The 24,200-nt window shown below is 43.0% G+C and overlaps 1 protein-coding gene across 1 annotated transcript; it reads right to left on the reverse strand.

Annotated features, from left to right (window-relative positions):
• Window positions 1–571: 571 nt before the first annotated feature.
• Window positions 572–23,687, reverse strand: LOC130084660 (acyl-coenzyme A thioesterase 13-like). Its single transcript, XM_056250048.1, has 3 exons — window positions 23,572–23,687; window positions 23,274–23,458; window positions 572–743 (listed from the first exon to the last, which is right to left on the reverse strand). The coding sequence occupies exons 1-3, from the start codon at window positions 23,650–23,652 to the stop codon at window positions 572–574; spliced, it is 438 nt and encodes a 145-aa protein (XP_056106023.1). The 5' UTR covers window positions 23,653–23,687.
• Between the last annotated feature and the right edge of the window lie 513 nt (window positions 23,688–24,200).

A 24,200-nucleotide genomic window follows, 5' to 3' on the forward strand; every position in this document is an offset into this window, starting at 1 on the left:
TGCAGTTGCCACGCCCCATTTTTCTTTGCCACGTTCCCCATGCAGTTCACCACACCTTCAACTAATTAGCTCCAATCAGCCACAGACTTTATTAGACAGCACCTGTGCCTTTTCTCTTTGTTCCTGCCACATGGAGGAATCCTTGTGTGTTGCTGCTGGAAAAGCCTTGTCTCCTGCCCTGTGTGCGTTATTGAACTATGTAAGTTCCATACGTTTCTCTTTTGATCGTATGTTAATTTAATTATGAGAATGTTCCTTTCTGTCTGTTTAAATGTACAAATGTTTGATTGTCATTCAAATGGATTGTGGCCTTGTATTGTGGCATTATGTAGCTAATTGTATCCCATATCATTTCCCTTTTAGAAACCACACATTCACAAACATACCTAATAAAGAAAGACATTGTGTAATTAAAGTGACTGGACAAGACTGTTCTTATTGGCACCTCCACTGGTCTCAAGCCAGATACCTGCACATCCCTCTCGAACCTCCTTTTCACTGTTGAACAGATGACACAGTGCAAAATACTTTTATGCTGGACTTTATTATATAGCATAAAGAACTACATAATTTACAGGGCACATAATCCGTTACCAAGGTGTTTAGTTTGTCTACCCTGAGCAATGAGTTTTCCGTTCGCCTTGTTGGTGAGATCCACGGTTGCAAATGCCAAAGTCTTTCCTTGTTTTAAAACCTGCGCAGTGATCAGGATGTCTTCTCCAATTTTAGCTGCATTCATGTATCTGTTATTTAGAAAGCAAACAAATAAGTGTTAGATGATGAATGGAAGTAATTAAATTTTTAATGGAGACTGGGACTACTTTTTATCCCATTTTCTATTAGGCTATTTCACTTTTATTCCAAGTTAATGCCTTTAAAGGCTCAGCTACACCATTTTTAACAGGGGAATAAAATGTATGTTGACCTTTTGTGACAACATGCTCCTATAAATATCACATTTGGAACTTGCCATTTTAACAACATAAGAATTTTCAAAACCAATAAATGTTATAAAATAATTGTAGAAATTTATAACCAGGTGTTTTTGAAAAATACCCATATTCAGAGCAAATATTTAACCTATTCAGCTAAGATCTACGTTTGAATTACATAGTTTGCCATTGTGGTTTTGTTTTCACTTTTTCCAACAGTTTTTACAAAATTATGATATTGAATTATAGTTTTAAAAAAAAATAGTAAAGACTGTTTTGAGCTATAAAAACCCAAGATTCAAACCACTGCATTTATGTAACTAGACTAAACATGCTGTTATAATATTTAGAATTGGTAACATTTTAGTTTAGGTTCCAATTCTCACTATTAACTATTGCTTATTAGCATGAATAAAACGTTTATTAGTAGGCCTACTTATAAAGCACATATTAATGCATTCTGCATGACCATTCTACATCGCTTAAAAGTGAAGTTCACACAAAAATGACAATTCTGTCATTTACTCACTTGTCATTTACTCACTTGTCAAGTTGTTCTGAATTTGTCGATATTCTGAAGAATAGGGGTAACCAAACAGAATACTATGAAAGTCAATGGGGCCAACTGTTTGGTGACCGACCTTAAGGTGCCTTGTGTAAAAAAATCAATTCAAAATCCACATATTCCATACCAGATGGGGGCAGTATACCTCCAGAAAGTTGGCCTACTCTAGTCTGTTTTTTAGTTTCGGGTTGTAATCTTCTAAAACCGTCAAATCGTCCGCTTTGTCCCGCCAAAGCCTATTTTGATCGGTGAGTGATGTAGAATAGAATGACTGCTGCGCTTGACAGGGCGCATAACGAGCAGAGAGAGAGAGAGCGCCCCGGCCGTGCGCGCGCACTCTCACGTCTTCAAACAACACGAGCGCTGTCCTCCTGCTCTCTCTCTCCCTCGCGCATATTAATCAAATCAATTGACACGATCGTAAGACCGCAGTTCATTTGGAGATTTTTAGAGATTAGAGACTCAATGAACAACATCTCAACACTAAATTATAAAGGCCGGTCTCATATAGACGCGATTGACATCAGGTTCAAGTACGCCCACAAGCCGTGCGAGTTATTCGTGTATTGGAGTTTGGCTGGTGGTTATGTATGTTGCCCGCATACCGCCTCCCATGGCCGAAACTGGTATTATGACACCGGCCGGGCCGGGGCTAGTAATTTAGCATGCTAATTCAGGTTTATATCTCGGTAGCACTATAACTTGTCATTTTTTTAATGACATCATTGCATTTATTTCTTCTCATTCTTTTGATACGTGTAGCTCATTTGTTGGATATTTTTACCTCAATTTTTACATATGGCACCTTTAATCAAAATATCTTGTGTTCATCTGTTGTGAACTATTTTCTACTAAAGTGTAGAAAAGTCAGAAGCGCAGACCTGGGGACGTTGAGGTATTTTTCAAGCATAAGTTTAAAGCATCGCTGTAGTCATCTCAATCTCGTTTAACTAAAGGAAACGTTCCCTTGCTATTTAAGGGGCAGGGCTTAACATTGCGATGAACAAAGCATGTAAATGATGTTTACAGGTTTAGGAACCTGTCCTACTGAGAGTGTTGCCAATTCCGTTCCAATCAGACTAGAGAACAGGAATGGCAGGATTCTCCCGCTGAGACCAAAGCCACCAAGTGTTTCAGTAATCTGAGAAACAGGAATGGCAGGCTCAACAGAGAGAAACAGGAATGCTAAATTCAATAGAAAGAAACAGGAATGCTAAATTCAGTCTCTCAATCTTAATTTTTCATGTGATGTTATATAAAGAAAAATAGGATCAGCAGATCGATCTTAAATATATATTCTTAAATTTGTAACCCTTCAAGCTGAAGAAAGTAATACAGTATTGGAACAACTTGAGAGTGAGTAAATGATGACCATTTTAATTCTTTGGGTGAACTAGACCTTTAGTCATACGTCCCGATAGCTAAACTTAACAACTTAACTAACTATTACAGGGTATGCAGGAATCATAAAGATTAATTTTCTACCTTTTACTATCTTTTCTACTACCTCCCAGAGGTGGAAAGTAACGAATTACATTTACTCGCGTTACTAATGGAGTGGTTTTTTTGTGTAGCCTAGCTACTTCTACTTTAAGTAGTTTTTAAAATCTGTAATTTTACTTTTACTTAAATATGTTTTGTTTGAAGTATTGTAATTGGCTACATTTTAAAACATCCGTTACTGAGTAAAAAAAAAAAATAATAATAATAATAAAATGATTTGGGTGAAAACATCGCGCTCCGGAGCATTGATTGATTGAAGGGCGGGAGAACAGACGCAATAAAATCACAAAACAATATGGAGCAGGTGACGGACAAGACAGGCAGTGATGCAGACCCAGCTGAACCCGAATTGCTGTCGAAATCTCACTCGCACACATACCGGTATGTGAAGCCCAGGGCTGGACTGGGACAAAAAATCAGCCCTGGACACTTCATCCAGACCGGCCCACTATGCATGTAAACACACACGCACACGCACACACACACACACACACACACACACACGTCTATACGTGCATTAATCTGCATGTAAAATACTGATTAGAATTTATTTACTATCAAAACCAAGAAAAAACTATTAAAATAATAAACAAAGAAAATGCAAATGATTTTATCAGGCTTTATTGTAAATAACGAAAGGTCTTAATTTATGTGCTGCTTATTATTCTAATAGAAATATTAATGCTTAGGGTATACTATATTAACTATATAAACTATATTTCATGAGGTGCAACATCACTGCCAGGACCTACAGAAGAAGCCTAGTAAACAGTTCACTTTTCTCTGCAACTTTGTCAATGATCACATCAGAGTCAAGAGAGAAAAGGATGTCCCTCTCCGTTGCCATCAACATAAAAGCTTCCAAGTGCTCCTGTGACAGCTTGCTTCTGAGTCTGGTTTTAATGAACTTAAGCGTTGAAAATGTGCGTTCACAGGCAACCTGAGTGATTGACAGGGTGAGCAGGAACTTGTATGCCAGACCTAGGAGGTGGTAGGCATTTGACATCAGATTGAACCTCCCGAGAATCTGGTAGCAACAAAGTGGACATTCATTACATGAGGAACACTCCTTGCATCGGATTTCAACCCCCTCATCTTCGGTCTTGTCTTCCAATGTTTTGACCTTGTACTCATCGAGTGGATACATTTTCAACTTTTCCCACTGCAGAACAAAACTTCTAAATTCACATAGTAAATTCTCAGCAGTTGCTTCACTGTCAAACCTCAACAGACATTTGCTGAGCTCTTGGAACATTAATGGTGGAAAAGAGGATGTCTTTAACTGAATGAAGTTCCTGGGGTCTAGAAATGCAAGGTCAGCATAGAGTGTTCCATGACCCAGAAACCTCCTGTGTAATGTCTCAGTAGCTGTGTCCATGATCTGATTATGGACTGTGACTTCATAAACCTTTTCTGGATTTGTGACAGTTTCAGCATGAGGAATCTCTCCAGCCCTGGTTGTCTTCTTCCTCCTCCTTTTTGATGGCAATGCAGACTCAACTTCCAGCTCTATCTCTTTGTCTTGCTCCTGCAATTTTTCATTTGCCCACAGAACAAATTTCCCTGCAGCTGCATTGACTGAGGAAAAGTCTCTTGATATGCTTTTCAGGCTTTCATGTGTTGCCATTACCATTCTGTGGGCAGACAAAATATCCATCCCTTGTGTTTGGAGGTATTTGGACAGTGGTGATGTCTGCTCAAATATCCTGAGGAAGGTTTGTGCTGTCAGTATCATCTCATACTTAAGCAGAGCCTCAACAAATCCTCGTGCTTGAACGCGAGCAGTTGTTTTCATGGTCATATCCTCTTGTATTGCCGTCAATGCAAGGATGACATCCACATAGAGACAATTATCTGGATTTGCAAATGATCCAAACACTTTCCTGAGAGCATTATCTTTGGCCCCCCACCTTGTCTCGCCAATTGGTGAGAGTCGCCTCTGGTGCTTGCCCTGGCTCTCTCTTTCCCACACATTCATCCTTTTGTATGACTCGCGAAAGAACACAGCAATATCATTGAGAACTGCAAACAGTGAACCACTTTCTATTACTGTTTGGGTTGTGTCAGCCAGAACTAGGTTCAGTACATGTGCATAACACCAAACATGCACTTGATTTGGTGCCACTTTGGACATCCGAGTAGAAAAGCCTTTGTATTGGCCTTGCATATTAGACGCACCATCTGTAGCATGTCCGATGCACTTGCTCAGATCCAAATTGAGCTTCTCAGCAAGCTCTGAAACAAGACTGACAAAATATTGTCCAGTCGATTCCTTACACTTGACAATGCTGATAATCCTTTCGTGAATTTTGTCTGTAACATATCGTACAACAACAGAACACTGGTCTTGTGAGGTGATGTCTTGTGTGGTGTCAATCTGAAGTGAGAACATTTCAGCATTCTTTATGTCTCTCACAATGGTCTCCTGGATAAGCTGCTGAATGGTGTTAATGACAGAATTAATGGTTCTTGCAGACAGTAACGAAACCAGGGAACCTCTGCCTTTTGCCCCAGTTTGATGAATCTTCTTGGATTTTTCAATACATTCCTTTAAATGCTCTTTTAGACAGATGTCATACTTGCTTAACAGGACTATAACCTCCAAGAAGTTACCATGATCAATATTAAAGTCATCAAGCATGTATGCAGCCTCATTCTCTGACCTATAGCTAAGGCCTCTTTTGCCAATCATCTTTACAACATCAACTACACGCTCCAGTACTTGTCGTTTCTTTCGGATTTGTCTCCTGTGTGAGGACAACTGACTTCCACTAAGTAAGTCTTTCACATCAGATTTAGAGGCATTTAAAAAGTATGCTTCTGCACAAGTTTTGTGAGCCATGCTCTTTTCATGTTCCTCTAAGCGCTGATGCACATGTTTCCAGTCTGTCATACCACTTATGAAGGGAGATTTGTCAGTTGACTTGGCAAATGCTAAGCAGACAGAGCAATATAATGCATGACGTTCTGGTCGGTAAGTAAGCCACCTTCTATTAGTGCCATCCTTGCAACAGAACACTTTTTGCACTACTGGATTACTTGATGTTTGTTGAGGATGATACTCAAAAAAGGTCTTTAAGCTTTCATGGTGGGGACGAATGTAGTAATCAATTTGTTCCTTAGTGTTTTCACTTTCCTCTACTGTGTATGTTCTTACTTCTCCGCTCTCTCCTATTCTTCCATGTACTCTATCCTCTACTCCATCATGTGTTCTTTCTTTTCCTCTGTCTTTTTTCCTCTCTTCTCTCTCCTGTCTACTCTCATCTCCTCTCTCTTCTTCACATTCCTCTCCTGCCTCATGCCCTCTCTCCTCTCCACTCTCCTCGAATGCGGACACACTGGCCCTAGCCTGAATAAACACAGATGATGTCACAAATGCACAAAAATAGACACAATATGTTCTAAACACTGCACCAAAATAAATTTGACGGTGTTTCATGTTCTTTCCCAGGGCTAAAAGGCTCAAATTTAAGTTTATAATGGCAAATAATGTAAGTATTGTATTGTTTCTTTAAATTAAAAGAGTATGCAGTAAAGAAAAAAGACCCTTGCACCACTTTTCAGAATAATTACAAATAGAACATTTTAGGACCTGAAAAAAAGCTAGTTGTGGAGCTGACTGGGGTTCTTGAAGAGGTTTTTAAGCTCATTCTATTATTTATGTATATATTATTTATGTATATATTATTATTGTTTTTTATATTAATTTACACAAATTACCTTGGACCTGTTGGCTGCTGATAGTAGTATTAAGACCACTGTTCTACAGTAAACGTGATTTATAAAGACCACTGATCTACAATAAAATAAAAGAGTAATTAAGACAAATAACATTGTGTAGTGATTTATTTAAAATTTTTCTTAACATAATCAAAGGCCTTTAAAAATCAATGAAGTAGACTGGTTTATATATTCAAATGCAGAGCTCAATGCTAGGGTTCAAAATTGTACTTGCTCTGCCAAAAATAAATAAACAAAACAAAAAATAGCTATTGTTTTCTTTGTAAATAAGCTGCAATCTCATTTCACAATTCCAATTTCAATAGCCTACCACAATAGACACTATAGACTAACTATTAAATTCAAACATTACTGAAGACAAGTGAACAGTCACTAATAAAATAAGAAAAAAATGATCATAAATAGCACCGGTTTCAGGTACAGATATTGCATAATCAAATGTAAAATACTTTACTTAACATGTCATATCATATATATATATATATATATTAATCCTTGTTAAAGCTGTTAGTCAAGAGCAGTGAGTTATTTATCTTTGTCTTTTGTTCACATTAATGACACAGAGTCACAGACAGTAGGTATAAGGCTTCTGCCTGGCACTTTCAGGGATTTTTTTCTCAATTGATTACAAATTGAAATATATATATATAATGCAGTTTTCATTATAATAACAATTATTTAATGACACAAGTGAAAATATAATAAATATGTAATATACTGCACATATTTAGCAAAATACTCCTTTCTATGGCTATTTTTCAAGTCAACTACGTGCTATGGTCATTAAATGGCTTTCCTGAGGTAAATGTAACGTTCTGTGACATAATTGTTCTCCTGCTGTTTTATTGATCTCTTTCCGTGGTTGAAAACCACTGATTGATCGATATTATTTATGAGGCATATATACCGTTCGGTAAGTACTGTATCTTTAAATAAAAAGTAACAGATGATTTGTTTACTTGAACTGAGGCGCTAAAGCGATCTGTCACGTCATATTTTCTAGCGCCAAAACGGTATTGTCTGAATTTCGTAATAAAATGGACAGAACCTGAGAGCTGAGAATTTTAAATGTCATTTATATAGATCAGTGAGTGGAGGCCTATTACAGCTGGAATATCGTAACATTTTTTAAACAAAACAATGCAGAAGGCTACGTGTATCATTAAATGTCTCACCTCAGCAGTCAGGCCCGCCCTGCTGACATCTTCACTTAAGTCTTTTGCTGGCCTTCCAGCAAAGAATTCATTTATTTTAACACATTTGGTGGCATCTGCCTCAAGTGCTTGTCGTTTTTTCTCTCTCAACTTCTCGGCCCCTCCTTTACGTTTAGAGATGTTATGCTTTAACATATTGAATTTCGTTGCACATCATCACATCGCTGCAGTTGTATAGCGGCCGCTTCAAGTCTAGAACTTGAACTTGATTCTGATTGGCCAATGTTCAGTGAACACGTCACGTGTGCTCATCACACAGACCTGTCAGTCTCGCAGCTCGCATCAGCTTCTTGCGGCTTCACGAGAGAGACACATAAGCCCGGATTTGGACTATACAACAATATACTTACGAATATATTTACGATTAATAATGATTTAAAAACAAAATACATAACGCACCGGCCCAACCAGACCGCGGCCCACCGGGAATCTCCCGGTAGTCCCGATGGCCAGTAGCCTACATGCCTGGTCAGTATAGGAATACTTTGGATATAGAAAGAAATGGAGTAGCCTAATGCAGATGTCACGTATGGTAAAACACACAAACTAGATGTATGGATGAATAAATCGAAAGTAAAGCTGTACAATAAATCAAATCACGCCATGATCTGTGAATATTAAAGCACAAAAGACTGCTATGTAAATATATAGGCTAATCTGCTTGTTCTGCGTGTCTCTGTGTGAATGAGCTGTGCTGTTTCGTCTAGCAATTACTAAGTTACATAGCCTACTCAAGTAGGCCTAAGCGACGCGCTCATGCTGTTTTCAGCATCTCACAAACAATACGAGTAGGCCTACATGAATACATGAACATTTCCAGAGCTGCTCTGAGAGAACGCCTAATGAGCATTTTCATAATTTTATTTGAGAAAAACCATTGTCAATCAAATACACTGAAACAGGACTTAACAACCCGTCAAAATAAAAGTTCGGTTTTACAAGAAGAAATTATGACAGATATATTTACTACGGTGGCCGAGAGAGCTCAACGCGTTGCAACTGAATAAAACACATGCAAATAGAAAAAAAAGCGTGCAAATAGAAAAAAACACATGCAAATAAAATAAAACGCATGCAAATAGAAAAAAACGCATGCAAATAGAAAAACACCCGCAAATTAAGAAAACATCTTCATCAGTTTCATAACACACGTGTGCTCCAAATACTCACAACACCACCAAATAAAGAAACGCGCTGCAAATAACACAGAACACAACGGAAATGTTTCCAGGGGAACCAAATAAGTGACGAACCCGGCTGGGAGGTGCTGGCATAGATATCCATAAATCTATGCGTGCTGGTGGTTACAGCTTAAAATTATACTTTCTTTATTTATTTATTTGTGCAAAACATACAGAAATTACATTTTTTTATGACATACAACTTGTATACAATGTACAAAATGTATTAACAATATGTTCAATGTCATCAGAATACAAATGAGAAAAGAACAATGAGCTGGAAACTAAAATAAATAAATAAAAAAGATAAAGAAGAAAAACATGAAGGAAAGATATTTATCTATACATCAGTTACACTGTACAAATTGTTTCATGTTATTACATTTTCATAAAGAAAAGTTTCGTAAGAAATGTTAGGTAATGTAGGGTCCAAAATTTTTAAGTTGAGACACACAGATATATAACGCATATTTTAAAAGTTTTTTTGTAAACTAAAAATAAAAATGTATTTGCATCCGTTAACAGCATTATATTTCTGTCGTAAAAAAGACCAGCTGATGGACACCGTGCTGCGTTGTCATGGGAACATCCCAGGTGAAAATAATGAGGAAATTACGTTGTCTGTCGTTGCTCCCTTCATCAAGTGCGTTCCACACGGCTGCCTAACAGCACACTAGAGCCCTGCTCACTCCAAAGGCCCACTTTAAGGGCTCTGCCGTCTGCCCTTCGAAGGGAGCAGGGCACAGGGAAGCTCACGAGCAATAAGCACGTCCCAGCCGGGTTCGTCACTTATTTGGTTCCCCTGGAAACATTTCCGTTGTGGTCTGTGTTTTTTGCAGCGCGTTTTCTGTATTTGGTTGTGTTGTGAACTTTTGCAGCGCGTTTCTGTATTTGGAGCACACGTGTGTTGTGAAACTGATGAAGATGTTTTTTTTTTATTTGCAGGTGTTTTTTTCTATTTGCACGCGTGTTTTTCTATTTGCTTGTGTTTTTTTCTATTTGCATGCGTTTTTTTCTATTTGCATGAGTTTTTTTCTATTTGCATGTGTTTGCTTCAGTTGCAGCGCGTTGAGCTCTCTCAGCCACCGTATATAACCCACTTTGTTTACTAGGATACTCGTCAAGACGGGCGTTTTTACATAATTTTGTTTGAATTCGTCCGTACAAGCGCAGTATTCGTGCGCTGAGGCGCTGGTTTGCGGGGCGCGCGCTTTGTATGTTTGCGTTCATGGAACTACTTGACCTGCAAACGTCCAGTAATAATGTAGAGAACCACTCGTTATCAGGTAACAGGTCATGTTTTACTTAACTTACATATACGATTTAGTTTTCATCCAAATAACATGTGCTGAGTGAATGATCAGGAGCATTCAACAGAGGCTCTCTCTCTCTCTCTCTCTCTCTCTCTCTCTCTCTCTCTCTCTCTCTCTCTCTCTCTCTCGTCAGTTAACGTAATAACTTGTTTTAATATTCTTTGTCATTGACATCCGACTAAACTACAAACGTTCCACTGATGTATGTTTGAAGCTGTTTGAAGGGATGTGCTTGACCAGCTCGCGCGTCTGTGCCACTGCGCGTTTGCTCGCGCACCACAGCTAAGTTATGTGTTACTAAATTGCGTTCCCTTTCAAGGCGGTCACTTCGACATTACGTCATACTGACGTATATGGGAACTCCTCCCTTCTTCATTTTCACTGAAATCTTATAGGTTAACGCCAGCTGGAGACAGCTGCATGGCCAATTGACGCAAAACATGCAAATGCTGACCGGTCCGCGGGCAGTATAAATAGCATGGGCGCGACAATTACGTCAGAATCTCTTTCTTCACGCTAGAAGTCATCGTGGAAGTTGTAATAGAGGTTACTCACCATGTTTCCTCCCCGCATCCGATGGCTGCTACATGCCAGATATGTGCGGTATTGACTCGCTCTACCCAAACAAGGATCTACCGAGGCCGCACTCACGGACGACAGGCATGTGCCGGTCTACCAGTGCGCGCCCTCATAAACCCGGGCATCAGCAGGGATGAGGCCCACTGCCGCCAGCGGCCGCTGGTGGGCCCTTTAATGCCCAAAGACGAGTTGACAGTCGTTCTCCCCTGTGGCCCAGTGGCGGAACCCGAAGCCTTCGCGCGAGAGACCCGTGTTCGATCCCGGCTCTCGCCGCAGATACATTTTAACCTGCCCGTCGCCTCTCCGGTCCTTTTCGCGGGCTCGCTAGAAGGACTCGACGCGATAGGCTTCGTCGGAAAGGATACTTGTATTATTTTACTTTAGCCCGGTATCTAACAGCCAGGCTACTTCAAGAAAGATTCCGTCTTCACGACGTCCTATGGTAAGTCATGCGGAAGACGCATCCAGAGAGACGAGGCAAGGTCATGGCTCTGTGTCTAAAGGCGCGAAAGTGGTCGTTTCCCCCTGTGGCGACGCCCCGCCCCGCTCTGGTAATGGAGGTGCACAGCTTACAGCTTATGTCGTCAGCCTGCCCTGTATCCTTCAGTGCAACTGGCCATTCTGATTTAACCACGTATCCACAGTTGCTGTCGCTACGCCACTGACGCTGTGTTTATGTTCACACTGCACACTGATATGTGCTATGATTTGTGCCGTTATATATTGCCCTGTTTCTTTCAGTGCGAATGGCTATTCTGATTACCACGTATTCACAGTTGTTGTCGCTATGCCACTGACGCTGTGTTTATGTACACACTGCACACTGATATGTGCTATGGTTTAACTGTTATATCCTTATATATTGCCCTGTATCCCTCAGTGCAACTGGCCATTCTATTAACGACGTATTCACAGTTGTTGTCGCTATGCCACTGATGCTGTGTTTATGTACACACTGCACACTGATATGTGCTATGATTTAATTGTTATGCCCTTATATGTTGCCCTGTATCCCTCAGTGCAACTGGCCATTCTGATTTAACCACGTATTCACAGTTGTTGTCGCTACGCCACTGACGCTGTGTTTATGTACACACTGCACACTGATTTGTGCTATGATTTAACTGTTATGCCCTCATATATTGCCCTGTATCCCAAAGTGCAAATGGCTATTCTGATTACCACGTATTCACAGTTGTTGTGCGATGAAATGACACTGTGTTTACGTGCACTCTACACACTGATATGTGTTCATGATTCGTGCCGCTATAAATTGCCCTGTATCCTTCAGTGCAACTGGCTATTCTGATTCACAGTTGTGCGATGCCACTGACGCTGTTTATGTACACTGATATGTGTGTGTTATGCTTATGCCACGATATTGCCCTGTACCCTTCAGTGCAACTGGCTATTCTGATTACTACGTATTCACAGTTGTTGCGATGCAACGGACGCTGTGTTACGTACACACTACGCACTGTTATGTGTATGATTTATGCCATTATACATTGCCCTGTTCCTGTATCCTTCTGTGCAAATGGCTATTCTGATTACTACGTATTCACAGTTGTTGTGCGATGCAACTGACGCTGTGGTACGTACACACTACACAGCGTTATGTGTTGGGATTTATGCCATTATATATTGCCCTGTAATTTTCAGTGCAAATGGCTATTCTGATTACTATGCAGTACGTATTCACAGTTGTTGTGCGATGCAACTGATGCTGTGTTTATGTACACACTACACACTATGTGTTATGAATTTTGCCGTTGTATATTGCCCTGTATCCTTCAGTGCAAATAACTATTCTGATTACTACGTATTCACAGTGTGGCGCGATGCAACTGACACTGTGTTACGTACATACAACTGACTGTTATGTGTAATGATTTATGCCATTATATATTGCCCTGTGTCCTTCAGTGCAAATGGCTATTCTGATTAATACGCAGTGCATATTCACAGTTGTCGTGTGATGCAACTGACGCCGTGTCTATGTACACTCTACACTCTGTATGTGTTATGATTTATGCCGCTGTACATTGCCCTGTATCCTTCAGTGCAAATGGCTATTCTGATTACGTACACAGTTGTTGTGCGGTGCAACTGACGCTGTGTGCACGCTACGCACTGATGTGCTATGATTACGCCGCTAAATATTGCCCTGTATCCTCAGTACAACCGGCTACTCTGACTTGCTATAATGACTATGTATTCACAGTCGATGTCGCGATGCCTCTGACGCTGTGTTTTTGTACACACTAATGTGACTATGCTATCGCGTTGCCCTGTATCCTTCAGTGCACCTAGCTATCCTATCTAACTGTGCATAGTCACAGTTTGTCGCTACGGCGACTTGTGCTGCATCTGTGTCCACACTGAAGCGTTATGCAGTTATGTTGCTAACGTAACTGACCATTATGTGAACTGTGCATATTCATGCAGTTTCGGTCGCTTCGTCGACTTGCACCGCATTATACACTCAGATGTTTGAAATGTGCACACTGATGGGCAATGCTGTTATGTTGCCCTCTATCCTTCAGTGCAACATCCAGCTATCCTATCTAACTGCATATTCAGTTCTGTCGCTATGGCGACTACACGGCACGTACAAGGACGTGTTTTTGCTATTTTGTTGCCCTGTTTCCTTCAGTGCAAAACTAGCTATCCTAATCTAACCGTGCATATTCACAGTTCTGGATGTATGTACGTAAACGGATGTGTTATGCTGTAATGCTGCCCTGTTTCCTTCAGTGCAGCTAGCCATCCTAATCTAACTATGCATCTTAGTTTCTGTCTCTACACAGTTTCTGTTGCTACAGCGACTTACGCTGCGTTATGTACATGCAAGGATGCGCTATTCCTTACTCACTTGTGTTATGCTGCCATGTTGCCCTGTATCTTTAGTGCAACTACCTATCCCAGTCAAACTGTGCATATTCACAGTCTCCGTTGATACGGCGACATGCGCTGCATTTATTTACAAATGGATGTGTTCATGCAGCGGTGTTGCCCCGTATCCTTCAGTGCCTAATACGGAGCTAACTGCGTGTATTAAGTTAGCGCTACAGCGACCTATGCTGTACGTGCATGTGCTACGCTGTTATGTTGCCCCGTTCCTATCAGGGCAACTGGTTATTCTCTGCTAACTCATATATTCACAGTTGTAGCTACAGTTACGACTGTGTTTGTGTGCTTACTGAGGTGCAATGCTATTATGGGGCTATTTTCTAACTGCGTATATTCACAGTTGTTGTCGCTACGGCCACTGGCACTGTGTTTATGTACATTCAGTTATGTGTTGATTTGCACTTCTGTACATTGGCTATAGAACATCGGCTATGTTCTACAAGGTGGCACCCCAGCCCCAAGCTGTGGAACCTTCTTGTGTGTCCGCTGCTGGGTCCTTAGTTGAGCAAGACACTTCACACTGACAAGTGCTGAGACGGAGCTCTCCCTGAGATGGCCTTACCACCGGCTCTCGCCCCAGCGAAGCACTTGGAGACTTACGCTCATTCTAGTGAATGTTGTCGCATTGTCTCGGACCTGATGACTGCAGCGTCACTCTCAGTCCGATACCAAGCTACGTTCCGAAGTCGCTTACACCGTTCAGAGCACAGGTTGATCCCTGCCCGCCTTATCTGCTGAGTTTCAGCCTCGCATGATGCCGATGCTCAGAGTGATGTTGGCCCTGTAAGGGATTTGTGGATGTACGTGGATCACTAGGCAGCAGTCTACCAGCTGTTTGTGTGCTTGGTGGATGGTACTAAGGACGTGCTGTTTTATACAGAGACTTTCTCTCTGAATTCGACGCTTTAAATGGTTGCTTAATGCCTACGGGATTTAGGTATGCTGGCTGTCTTCTCAGAACACATTCCCCAGGGTTCCAAGTTTGATGCACCACCTTAGCATCATGGGTTCGGTGAGTTTTATCAATGTACTCATGAAACTGTTACCACCAGCTGTGCAGTAGTCTGTATTGCAGAGTTACCATTGCTGCTAACTCTGTGTTATGACTATAAGGTAGCTGTTTCCACATTACGCAGTAGTTTCCAATGTACTGTTAACTCTGTGTGTGGCTTAAGGTTATGCAGCTGTCACCGCTATGCTGTCGACACTGTGTTAGCTCTTGTGCTCGAGTGCTTATGGTGTTGTGCTGCCCTGTCCAGTGCAGCCTTCGCCTCATTGCAGTGGATGCGCAACTTGGTAAAGCCGGAGCAGACGTTGGTCTAGTTTCGCCTATCAGTTTTGAGTGCTCCTAGCGGCGCTGCTGGCTTAGAACTGTTGTTTCCTGTGGGAGTGTAGCTTGACTTTGTTCAGGGCTTATCTTCACTGCGCTCACGGCGGGATTCTATACAGTTCCCATATACGTCAGTATGACGTAATGTCGAAGTGACCGCCTTGAAAGGGAACGTCTCCGGTTACTATCGTAACCTCGGTTCCCTGAGAGGCGGGAACGAGACATTACGTCAACCGCCGTGCTCGCCGTTTGATCAGCTGTGCTAGTGTTCAGTCTTGATTCTGACGTAATTGTGGCGCCCATGCTATTTATACTGCCCGCGGACCGGTCAGCATTTGCATTTTTTGCGTCGATTGGCCAGCTGTCTCCAGCTGGCGTTAACCTATAAGATTTCAGTGAAAATGGAGAAGGGAGGAGTTCCCATATACGTCAGTATGACGTAATGTCTCGTTCCCGCCTCTCAGGGAACCGAGGTTACGATAGTAACCTGAGACGTTTTATATTCCACTAATAAGACACATTTACTTCATAGACAGCCTTATTTTGTATCCCCATTCTACCTTCTGTTACGAGTTCTGTTATGAGTGTTTCTTTGTCTGGACACACACACTGTGTAGGCTACACACGCTGCCTGGTAGGCCTGGTTGTTGTTATCGGAGCATTTTTACGAGAGTAACTACATGAGCCCATTTCACACTGTAAGTTTGGTAGAAAATAGAAGCAAGTGGCTAATATCAACTGAGGTAAAAAGGCGGTAGGCCTAAATGTTTTTGGCGTCGCATAGGCTATCAACCACGGAACTCACACAGTTTACTTCTACGTCATTGCTATAAACTCCGACTCACTCAGGTCCTGTTAGCCATATATATTTTTAAACTATGCTAGCTAGATGAAGTTAAAACATGAAGACACAAATAAGGCAAAAAAAATGGAAACTCATATTGAGGTGGTTGTTGGAAAGGCCGAATCATGTGCGCATGCGCTACTTACTTTTAGTCATCATCAGCACAGAGCGGGACTGTACAAGCAAGACTGTGTGTGCGAAGTGCGTCAATAAATATATACCACACACGTACGCACATCTAAATACCAGTAATAAGTAAAGCCTGTGTACTGCTGTGTTGTGAACAGCCAAAGACTGTTAACAAATAAACCTCCTTTGCATGGAACTGATTTGAATCCAGTGTGTTCTGACCGACACCCCATTGAGGAAAGTTAGATCTGAACCATTACCTAATACAGTCCACTTTTTCCAATCCTCCTATCGAACAAATGGTCCTTCGAGCCGAATCTGGCATTTCTCATGGACAAAGAATTGATCAGTAACAATATGCATCCTGAAGAAGCACATGCACAGATTGTAAGACCCAAACGTCAGGTTCATCCTCCTGCCTACCTCAAAGACTTTGACCTTACAACTGTGCATCATAGAGCAGCAAGTCAGCTGGTATCACCTCACACAACACAGCATACACAATGGCTTGGAGACACCTCAGAGAACATCTCTTCATCTTCTTCCAGAGTATCGAGTCTCATAAGTCAAGGCCCGTGGAACACAGTGGATGAATGGTCAGTGGTTGGTGAGAGGGATCCTTCTATCCGAGATAAGAATAACACTGAACTACCACAAACTAGTGCCATTCACACACCAGTGCAGCAAGTTCACCAACATCAGCCTTCTCCATACCATCGGCCATGGGAAGAACCTCAGCCTATGTCATTGCCACAGACATCTTTTCCGAATAAGCTACTCCCGCCTTGTGGAACTGCATCTTACCATCCACAAACTATTCCTAACCCTGGTCAGCAACACCAGACGGCCTACACCACAGCAGCATCTCAGGGGTTACAACACCCGTGCCCTGCTACAAAAGGTGGCCCTTTACTCAGTTTGAACCAGAAGACTAGCTATCACAACCTGCCCAAACCAGGAAAGAACAGGACCGTAGAGCCTCAAAGTGAACCTAGCATGCTAGACCTTTTGGGAACAATGATGGGTGAACTTCAGATTATGAAAGATCAGATCCTGGCTGCCGCACCTACTAGACCACAGATTGATTCAGTCCTGCGTGGTGAACGTGCTAACCATAATTCCTCTCCCTGGCAGCATTCACATAGACCCAATTATCCTCATTATCAGAGAACGACTCAGTCAATGCCTGGTCTTTATGCAGATACTCCTGTCCCTCACTGGCATTCAAGAACATTATACGAGTCCCCTAGAGAGAGACCTTGGATTATCCTAAACCACAGGTGCATTATCAGTTCCCACAAGCCTCTGGGCCAGAGTCAGCACATAGAGCTCCTTATTCCTCTAATGTGAATCCTGCAAGGCAAGAAACCACTTATCGAGGTCCAGTGCCAACCATACCCAACTTCTACAATAAAGACCCCAGCGAGTTTAATCGGTTAAAGATAGCCCTTGAGAACCTTCTACCATCGGATGCCACAGAACTGTTCCGGTACCAAATCCTGTTGGACCATCTAAAGTTAGATGAAGCTCGTTTGGTGGCAGATTCCTACCTCAATTCACCATTTCCCTACTCAGACACCATGGCTGCTCTGAATGAAAGGTTTGGTCAGCCACACAAGTTGGCACTCAAGAAGATCGCCAAAGTGATGGATTCACCAGATATCCGACGAGGAGATAATGAGGCCTTCGACAATTTTGCTCTGCATATTAGGGCTCTTGTTGGTATGTTGGAGACTCTTGGAGATGAAGGCGAAGCTGAACTTCGATGCGGGTCGCATGTAGAGAGACTGTTGAGTAAGCTACCTGCTGAAATGAGATCAGGATTCCGAAGACAGATGCACCATCGTCCTGGCTCTGTGTATAACCTTCGTGAATTTTCTGAGTGGCTTCATTATGAGGCCTGGTGCCAAAGCAGTGAAACACAGATCAGTTACAAGAGTCAGAGACCAGAACGCCGGCGAGAAACCAAACCCACTGTACGTTCAGCCACCATTCTTCATGGAGCGGATGATACTGCCACAAAGGTACTCTCAGCACCAGTCCAGGTTAAGCCAGGAGAAGTGGAGAAACCTACAATTCCACCTAGAGCCTTTTGTCCATACTGCGATAAAGAGGACCATTATCTCAGTCAATGTGCCACCTTTAAGTCCTTCGATAAGCAGCAAATAATTGACTGGATCCGAAACAATCATCGATGCTGGCGCTGTGGTCGTGCACACCAAGCAGCCCAGTGCACACTCAAGAAGCCTTGTAGCATCTGCAAAGAGAAACACCTGCAGATCCTGCATGAGGTCAACACAAAGAGTCCCAGAGAAGGTTCCTGCCTTGTTAGTTCAACCACTGACACATTGTACTTGGATCGACCCACTGATTGCAGACGTGTTCTCCTAAAGGTGATCAGGGTCTTGCTGCGCTATGGAGGCAAGATGCTCGACACCTTCGCTGTCATGGATGACGGGTCCGAGCGCACTATTCTTCTTCCTGATGCCGCCCATGAGCTGGGTATGCAAGGTCAAGCCGAAAACATAGCCTTGCGGACCATCCGCCAAGATGTGCAGACCATCAGTGGTACCACGGTTACCTTCCACATATCTCCTGCCACTCAACCACAGAAGACCTTTAAGATTAATGCAGCATTCACTGCGAAACGTCTTGGTCTGGCCGATTACTCCTATCCTGCCAGTTTGTTGGAGAAATACAAACACCTTAAGGATATTCCCCTGCAGGCCTTTGAGAGAGTGAGTCCTTTACTTCTCATCGGAGCCGATAACACCCATCTAATCACACCAATTGCACCTGTCCGAATTGGTCCACTTGGTGGTCCGGCAGCCATAAAGACAAGGCTAGGATGGACACTGCAGGGACCAGCCAAAATCCTGGAGACCCAGTTGCAGCCACAACAATGCCTTTTCCTGTCTCTCACTCCTGTCGAGATGGAACTCAAGAGAGATGTTGAAAGGCTATGGCAACTTGACGTTTTGCCTTTTCGCTGTGAGAAGCAGGTGACAAGGTCTAGGGAGGATCAGCAGGCCATTGACCTCTTGGAGACCAAGACAAGTCGCGTGGAGGTGAATGGAATCTTACGTTACGCGACACCCTTGTTGCGCAGAAAGGATTCACCCTTCTTTCGTGCTCCTAAGGAGGCTGTGCTCCCGAGTCTCCGGAGTCTGGAACGACGACTCACCCAAAATCCGGAGAAAGCATCCGTGTACAATGCTGAGATTGAGAAACTAGAACTGAATGGCGCAGTGACCAAACTCTCAGCTGGTACAAGTACTACGGCGGAGGAGACATGGTATATCCCGCATCACTTAGTCAGTCATAACAGCAAGGACCGCATTGTGTTTAATTGTGCTTTCCAATATGAGGGTCTGAACCTTAACGATTCCTTGATGCCTGGTCCAGCCTTGAGCCCTTCTCTGTTGGGTGTTCTACTTCATATCAGGGAGCATTGTGTGGCTATCAGCGGGGATATACGTGGAATGTTCCACCAAGTTCTACTCCTACCCGAGGACAAGCCCCTTCTGCGCTTTCTCTGGAGGGGCATGAGACGAGACGATCCCCCTGACATCTATGAATGGCAGGTGCTGCCGTTCGGAACCACATGCAGTCCCTGCTGCGCATCCCTTGCGCTTCAAAGACACGTCTCTTTGCACAGCACGGCCGATGAAGATGTGAGACATTCTGTTGATCGATGCTTCTATGTGGATAACTGTCTGCAGAGTTTACCATCTGCTCAAGAGGCAAGGCAGTTACTAGACAAACTTTGTAAGCTGTTAGCATCTGGAGGGTTTGACATCCGTCAATGGGCCAGCAACGAACAGGAAGTCATCAGTCATTTAACGCCAGAAGCCAGATCCTCTAAGCTAGAGCTGTGGCTCTCACATGATAAAGTAGACCCACATGAATCCACCTTGGGCCTGAATTGGCTTTGTGAGTCGGATCATCTAGGATACAGACACAGACCTGTTCATTACACTGCTCTGACGATGAGGAACATATATCGTGTGTTGGCAAGCCAGTATGACCCCCTTGGTGTAATTCTTCCTTTCACCACTCGAGCCAAAGTGATTGTTCAACAGCTCTGGGCCAAGAGCAGGAACTGGGATGATCCACAACTTCCAGAAGATCTTCGGCAGGCTTGGAAGGTGTGGGAAGCTGAGATTCAGTACTTACCGCTTGTAGTTCTCCCTAGATGTTACACTCCATCCAGCATGGACAACCCAGAGGTCAATCACGAAATCCATATCTTCACAGATGCTTCTGAGAAAGCTTACGGGGCTGTTGCTTACCTTCGTTCAGAAGATCCTTGTGGGAGGATACACCTTTCCTTCCTCCTAGCCCGATCACGTGTCGCCCCTCGTAAGCAGTGCTCAATTCCTAGACTAGAGCTTTGTGCTGCTCTAATAGGAGCGCAGTTGGCCAAGCTGACGAAAAATGAGCTCACTTTGAAGATCCAGAAGATCACTTTCTGGACAGATTCAACCACTGTCCTTCACTGGTTACATTCCGAATCCTGTCGCTTTAAGGTGTTTGTGGGCACTAGAGTGGCAGAGATTCAAGAATTGACTGACCTTAAAGCATGGCATTACGTTGACTCTGCCAGGAACCCTGCCGATGATCTTACCCGTGGTAAGAGCCTAAAGGACCTTGCTGAACCCAATCGGTGGACTCAAGGACCAAAATTCCTCCTCCAACAGCAGAGTACTTGGCCAACACCACCAGATATGCACAGCCTTTTGCTCGATGACACTATAGAACTAAAGCGAAGTGCCTTTTGTGGCATTATCAACTCAGCACCACCGACAGCAGATGGCAGTAAGTGTAGTACCTGGAAAGACTTGGTCGAGACAGTAGCACAGGAGCTGCATGGGGCGGCAGAAAAGAGCGGCTCCCCTTCAGCTAGCGATTATCAAAAGGCAGAGCTGATTGCACTAAGACAGGTCCAGATGGACAGTTTTGCTGAAGACTACCAGCTGTTGAAGAGCGGGAAGCCTGTTCGTTCTAGCAGCCGTTTACTTTGTCTCTCCCCAGAGTTCGACGAAACCAATGATCTAATTCGAGTTGGAGGACGACTACGACGGGTGGAAGGACTAGACCCAAACACAGTACATCCTATAGTATTGGATCCCAGTCACCCTAACACTCAGTTATTCATAAAGGATTATGATGCTCGCCTTTGCCATCCAGGGCCAGAACGAGAGTTTGCAGAGCTTCGACGAAAGGTGTGGATACTGAAAGGGCGAGAGGCAGTGAGAAAGCACCAGCGAGCATGTCTTGAATGCTGTAAATGGAGGTCGAAGCCAGCCTCCCAGAAAATGGTTGATCTCCTTCCACCACGACTTCGGTTGTTCAAGCCTGCTTTTCATTCAACCGGAATTGACTGTTTTGGGCCTCTTCTGGTCAAAATAGGTCGTCGGACGGAGAAGCGGTGGGGACTTTTATTTAAGTGCTTGACCACCCGGGCAGTGCACCTTGAGGTGCTGACATCTATAGATAGTGATGCCTTTCTCATGGCACTACGTCGGTTTATAGGTCGCCGTGGGAAACCTGCAGAACTATATTCGGACCAAGGCACCAACTTTCGAGGTGGTGAGAGAGAGCTTAAAGAAGCCTTCAGTCAGCTCAGTGGTGATCTTCAACAGCAGCTAGCGAAGCAACAAATTAGCTTTCATTTCAATCCTCCAGCTGCCCCACACTTTGGAGGGGTGTGGGAACGTGAGATTCGTTCTGTAAAGGCCGCACTTTATACAACCCTGGGCTCAGAATCAGTAACTGAAGAAGTGCTTCAAACTGTCCTCATAGAGATTGAGGCCATCCTCAACTCCAAACCTCTTGGTTACGTTTCAGCAGACATTGCTGATGCAGATCCGATCACCCCAAATTGCTTTCTAATGGGGCGGCCAGATGGGTCCCTACCCCAAGTCATCTATCCAGTGTCTGAGCTCCTAGGAAGACGGAGATGGAGGCATTCACAAGTATTGTCTGACAGATTCTGGACGGCCTTCATAAAGTATTACTTACCTGACATGCAGGCCAGGGGAAAGTGGCAGAATCCATCAGTAAACATTAAACCCGGGACGGTCGTCATGCTTGTTGACCCTCAGTTACCCCGTTCATTCTGGCAGATCGGAAGAGTATCTAATGTCTTTCCTGGGGCTGATAATCGAGTTCGAACGGTCGAGGTGCAGATTAAGGACAAAGTCTACACAAGACCCATCTCTCGACTGATTGTTCTTCCAGAGATCCGAGATGAAGGGGATGAAAGCCACACTAGTGACTAACGGTAGTTCATATAGTGTCGGCCTTTTAATGGAGCAAATTTGTAACCAAATTTGGGGGCGGCTGTGTTGGAAAGGCCGAATCATGTGCGCATGCGCTACTTACTTTTAGTCATCATCAGCACAGAGCGGGACTGTACAAGCAAGACTGTGTGTGCGAAGTGCGTCAATAAATATATACCACACACGTACGCACATCTAAATACCAGCCAAAGACTGTTAACAAATAAACCTCCTTTGCATGGAACTTTTTTGAATCCAGTGTGTTCTGACCGACACCCCATTGAGTAAAGTTAGATCTGAACCATTACCTAATACAGTCCACTTTTTCCAATCCTCCTATCGAACAGTGGTGATGAAAAATGTATTACCAAGTCAAATTGCGTTTGTTACCTTTTACTACCTTTCGGGCCTTAATTTTGGTAGGTTCTTTTTACTACCGCGCGGACACCCTGTATTAATACGCAGTAATTATAAGTTTACTGAGGTAAAAGTCATAGTTAATAGTGAGAATTGGGCCCTAATCTGGTGACCTGACCTTAGAATTATCTTTTTTTTTAAATAATTTCCATTTTTAATTTTTTTGCTTTATTTCAATTGCCGAAAACAATTCGTTTTAGTCAACCATATCTCAGGTTTCAGCATAGCTTACATATAGCCCTCGCTGGAGGTATTCCCTATACATGACACAGTAACACATACTTTATGATTCTGTAGCTACAGTGACACAAACTACCCAAAAGCTCACGTTATGTTCATGTCCACGCTGACTCCAGGAGCTCCTCTCTCAGTGTACATGATGGCAGTAGTAGAGATCACATCCACCAGTGTGGCTGTCAGTCCTCCGTGAAGAGTGCCTCTTCTGTTAGTGTGTTCCTCCTCCACCTTCATCTCACACACCACTTTCCCAGGGGTTGCAGACAGTATTTCAACCTGGTCACAATATGAATTATGTTTACTGCAGTGTGAACTGATCAGAGTGGTTTGCATATCAATGTGTGGTTTGTCGAGGGGAATCGCTGAATTTAACAAAGACACTAACTTACCTTACTTAAAACCCGATTAAATCCAGGACAATCCACCATCACTCTCATGATCTCTTTTAGTGATTTTAGCGACAAAACCATTGCTGCTTTTGCAAATACCAAAACACAGTAAAGGACAAGTTGTGTATACACGCATATAAGTGCGCTAAAGGAAACGTTCCCTTGCTATTTAAGGGGCAGGGCTTAACATTGTGATGAACAAAGCATGTAAATGATCTATACAGGTTTAGGAACCTGTCCTACTGAGGGTGTTACCAATTCCACTCCAATCAGACTAGAGAACAGGAATGGCAGGATTCTCCCGCTGAGACAAAAGCCACCAAGTGTTTCAGTAATCTGAGAAACAGGAATGGCAGGCTCAACAGAGAGAAACAGGAATGCTAAATTCAGTCTCTCTATCTTAATTTTTCATGTGATGTTATGTAAAGAAAAATAGGATCAGCAGATCTTAAATATTTATATTCTTAAATTTGTAACCCTTCAAGCAGAAGAAAGAAATTCATACAGTATTGGAACAACTTGAGAGTGAGTAAATGATGGCCATTTAAATTTTTTGGGTGAACTAGACCTTTAGTCATACGTCCCGATACCTAAACTTAACAACGAAACGAAACGAAATCGACCGAAAT

The sequence above is a fragment of the Rhinichthys klamathensis genome, unplaced genomic scaffold (genome assembly GCF_029890125.1).
Source record: "Rhinichthys klamathensis goyatoka isolate OS25496 unplaced genomic scaffold, OSU_Roscu_1.1 h1tg000067l_1, whole genome shotgun sequence".
Taxonomy (NCBI): Eukaryota; Metazoa; Chordata; class Actinopteri; order Cypriniformes; family Leuciscidae; genus Rhinichthys; species Rhinichthys klamathensis.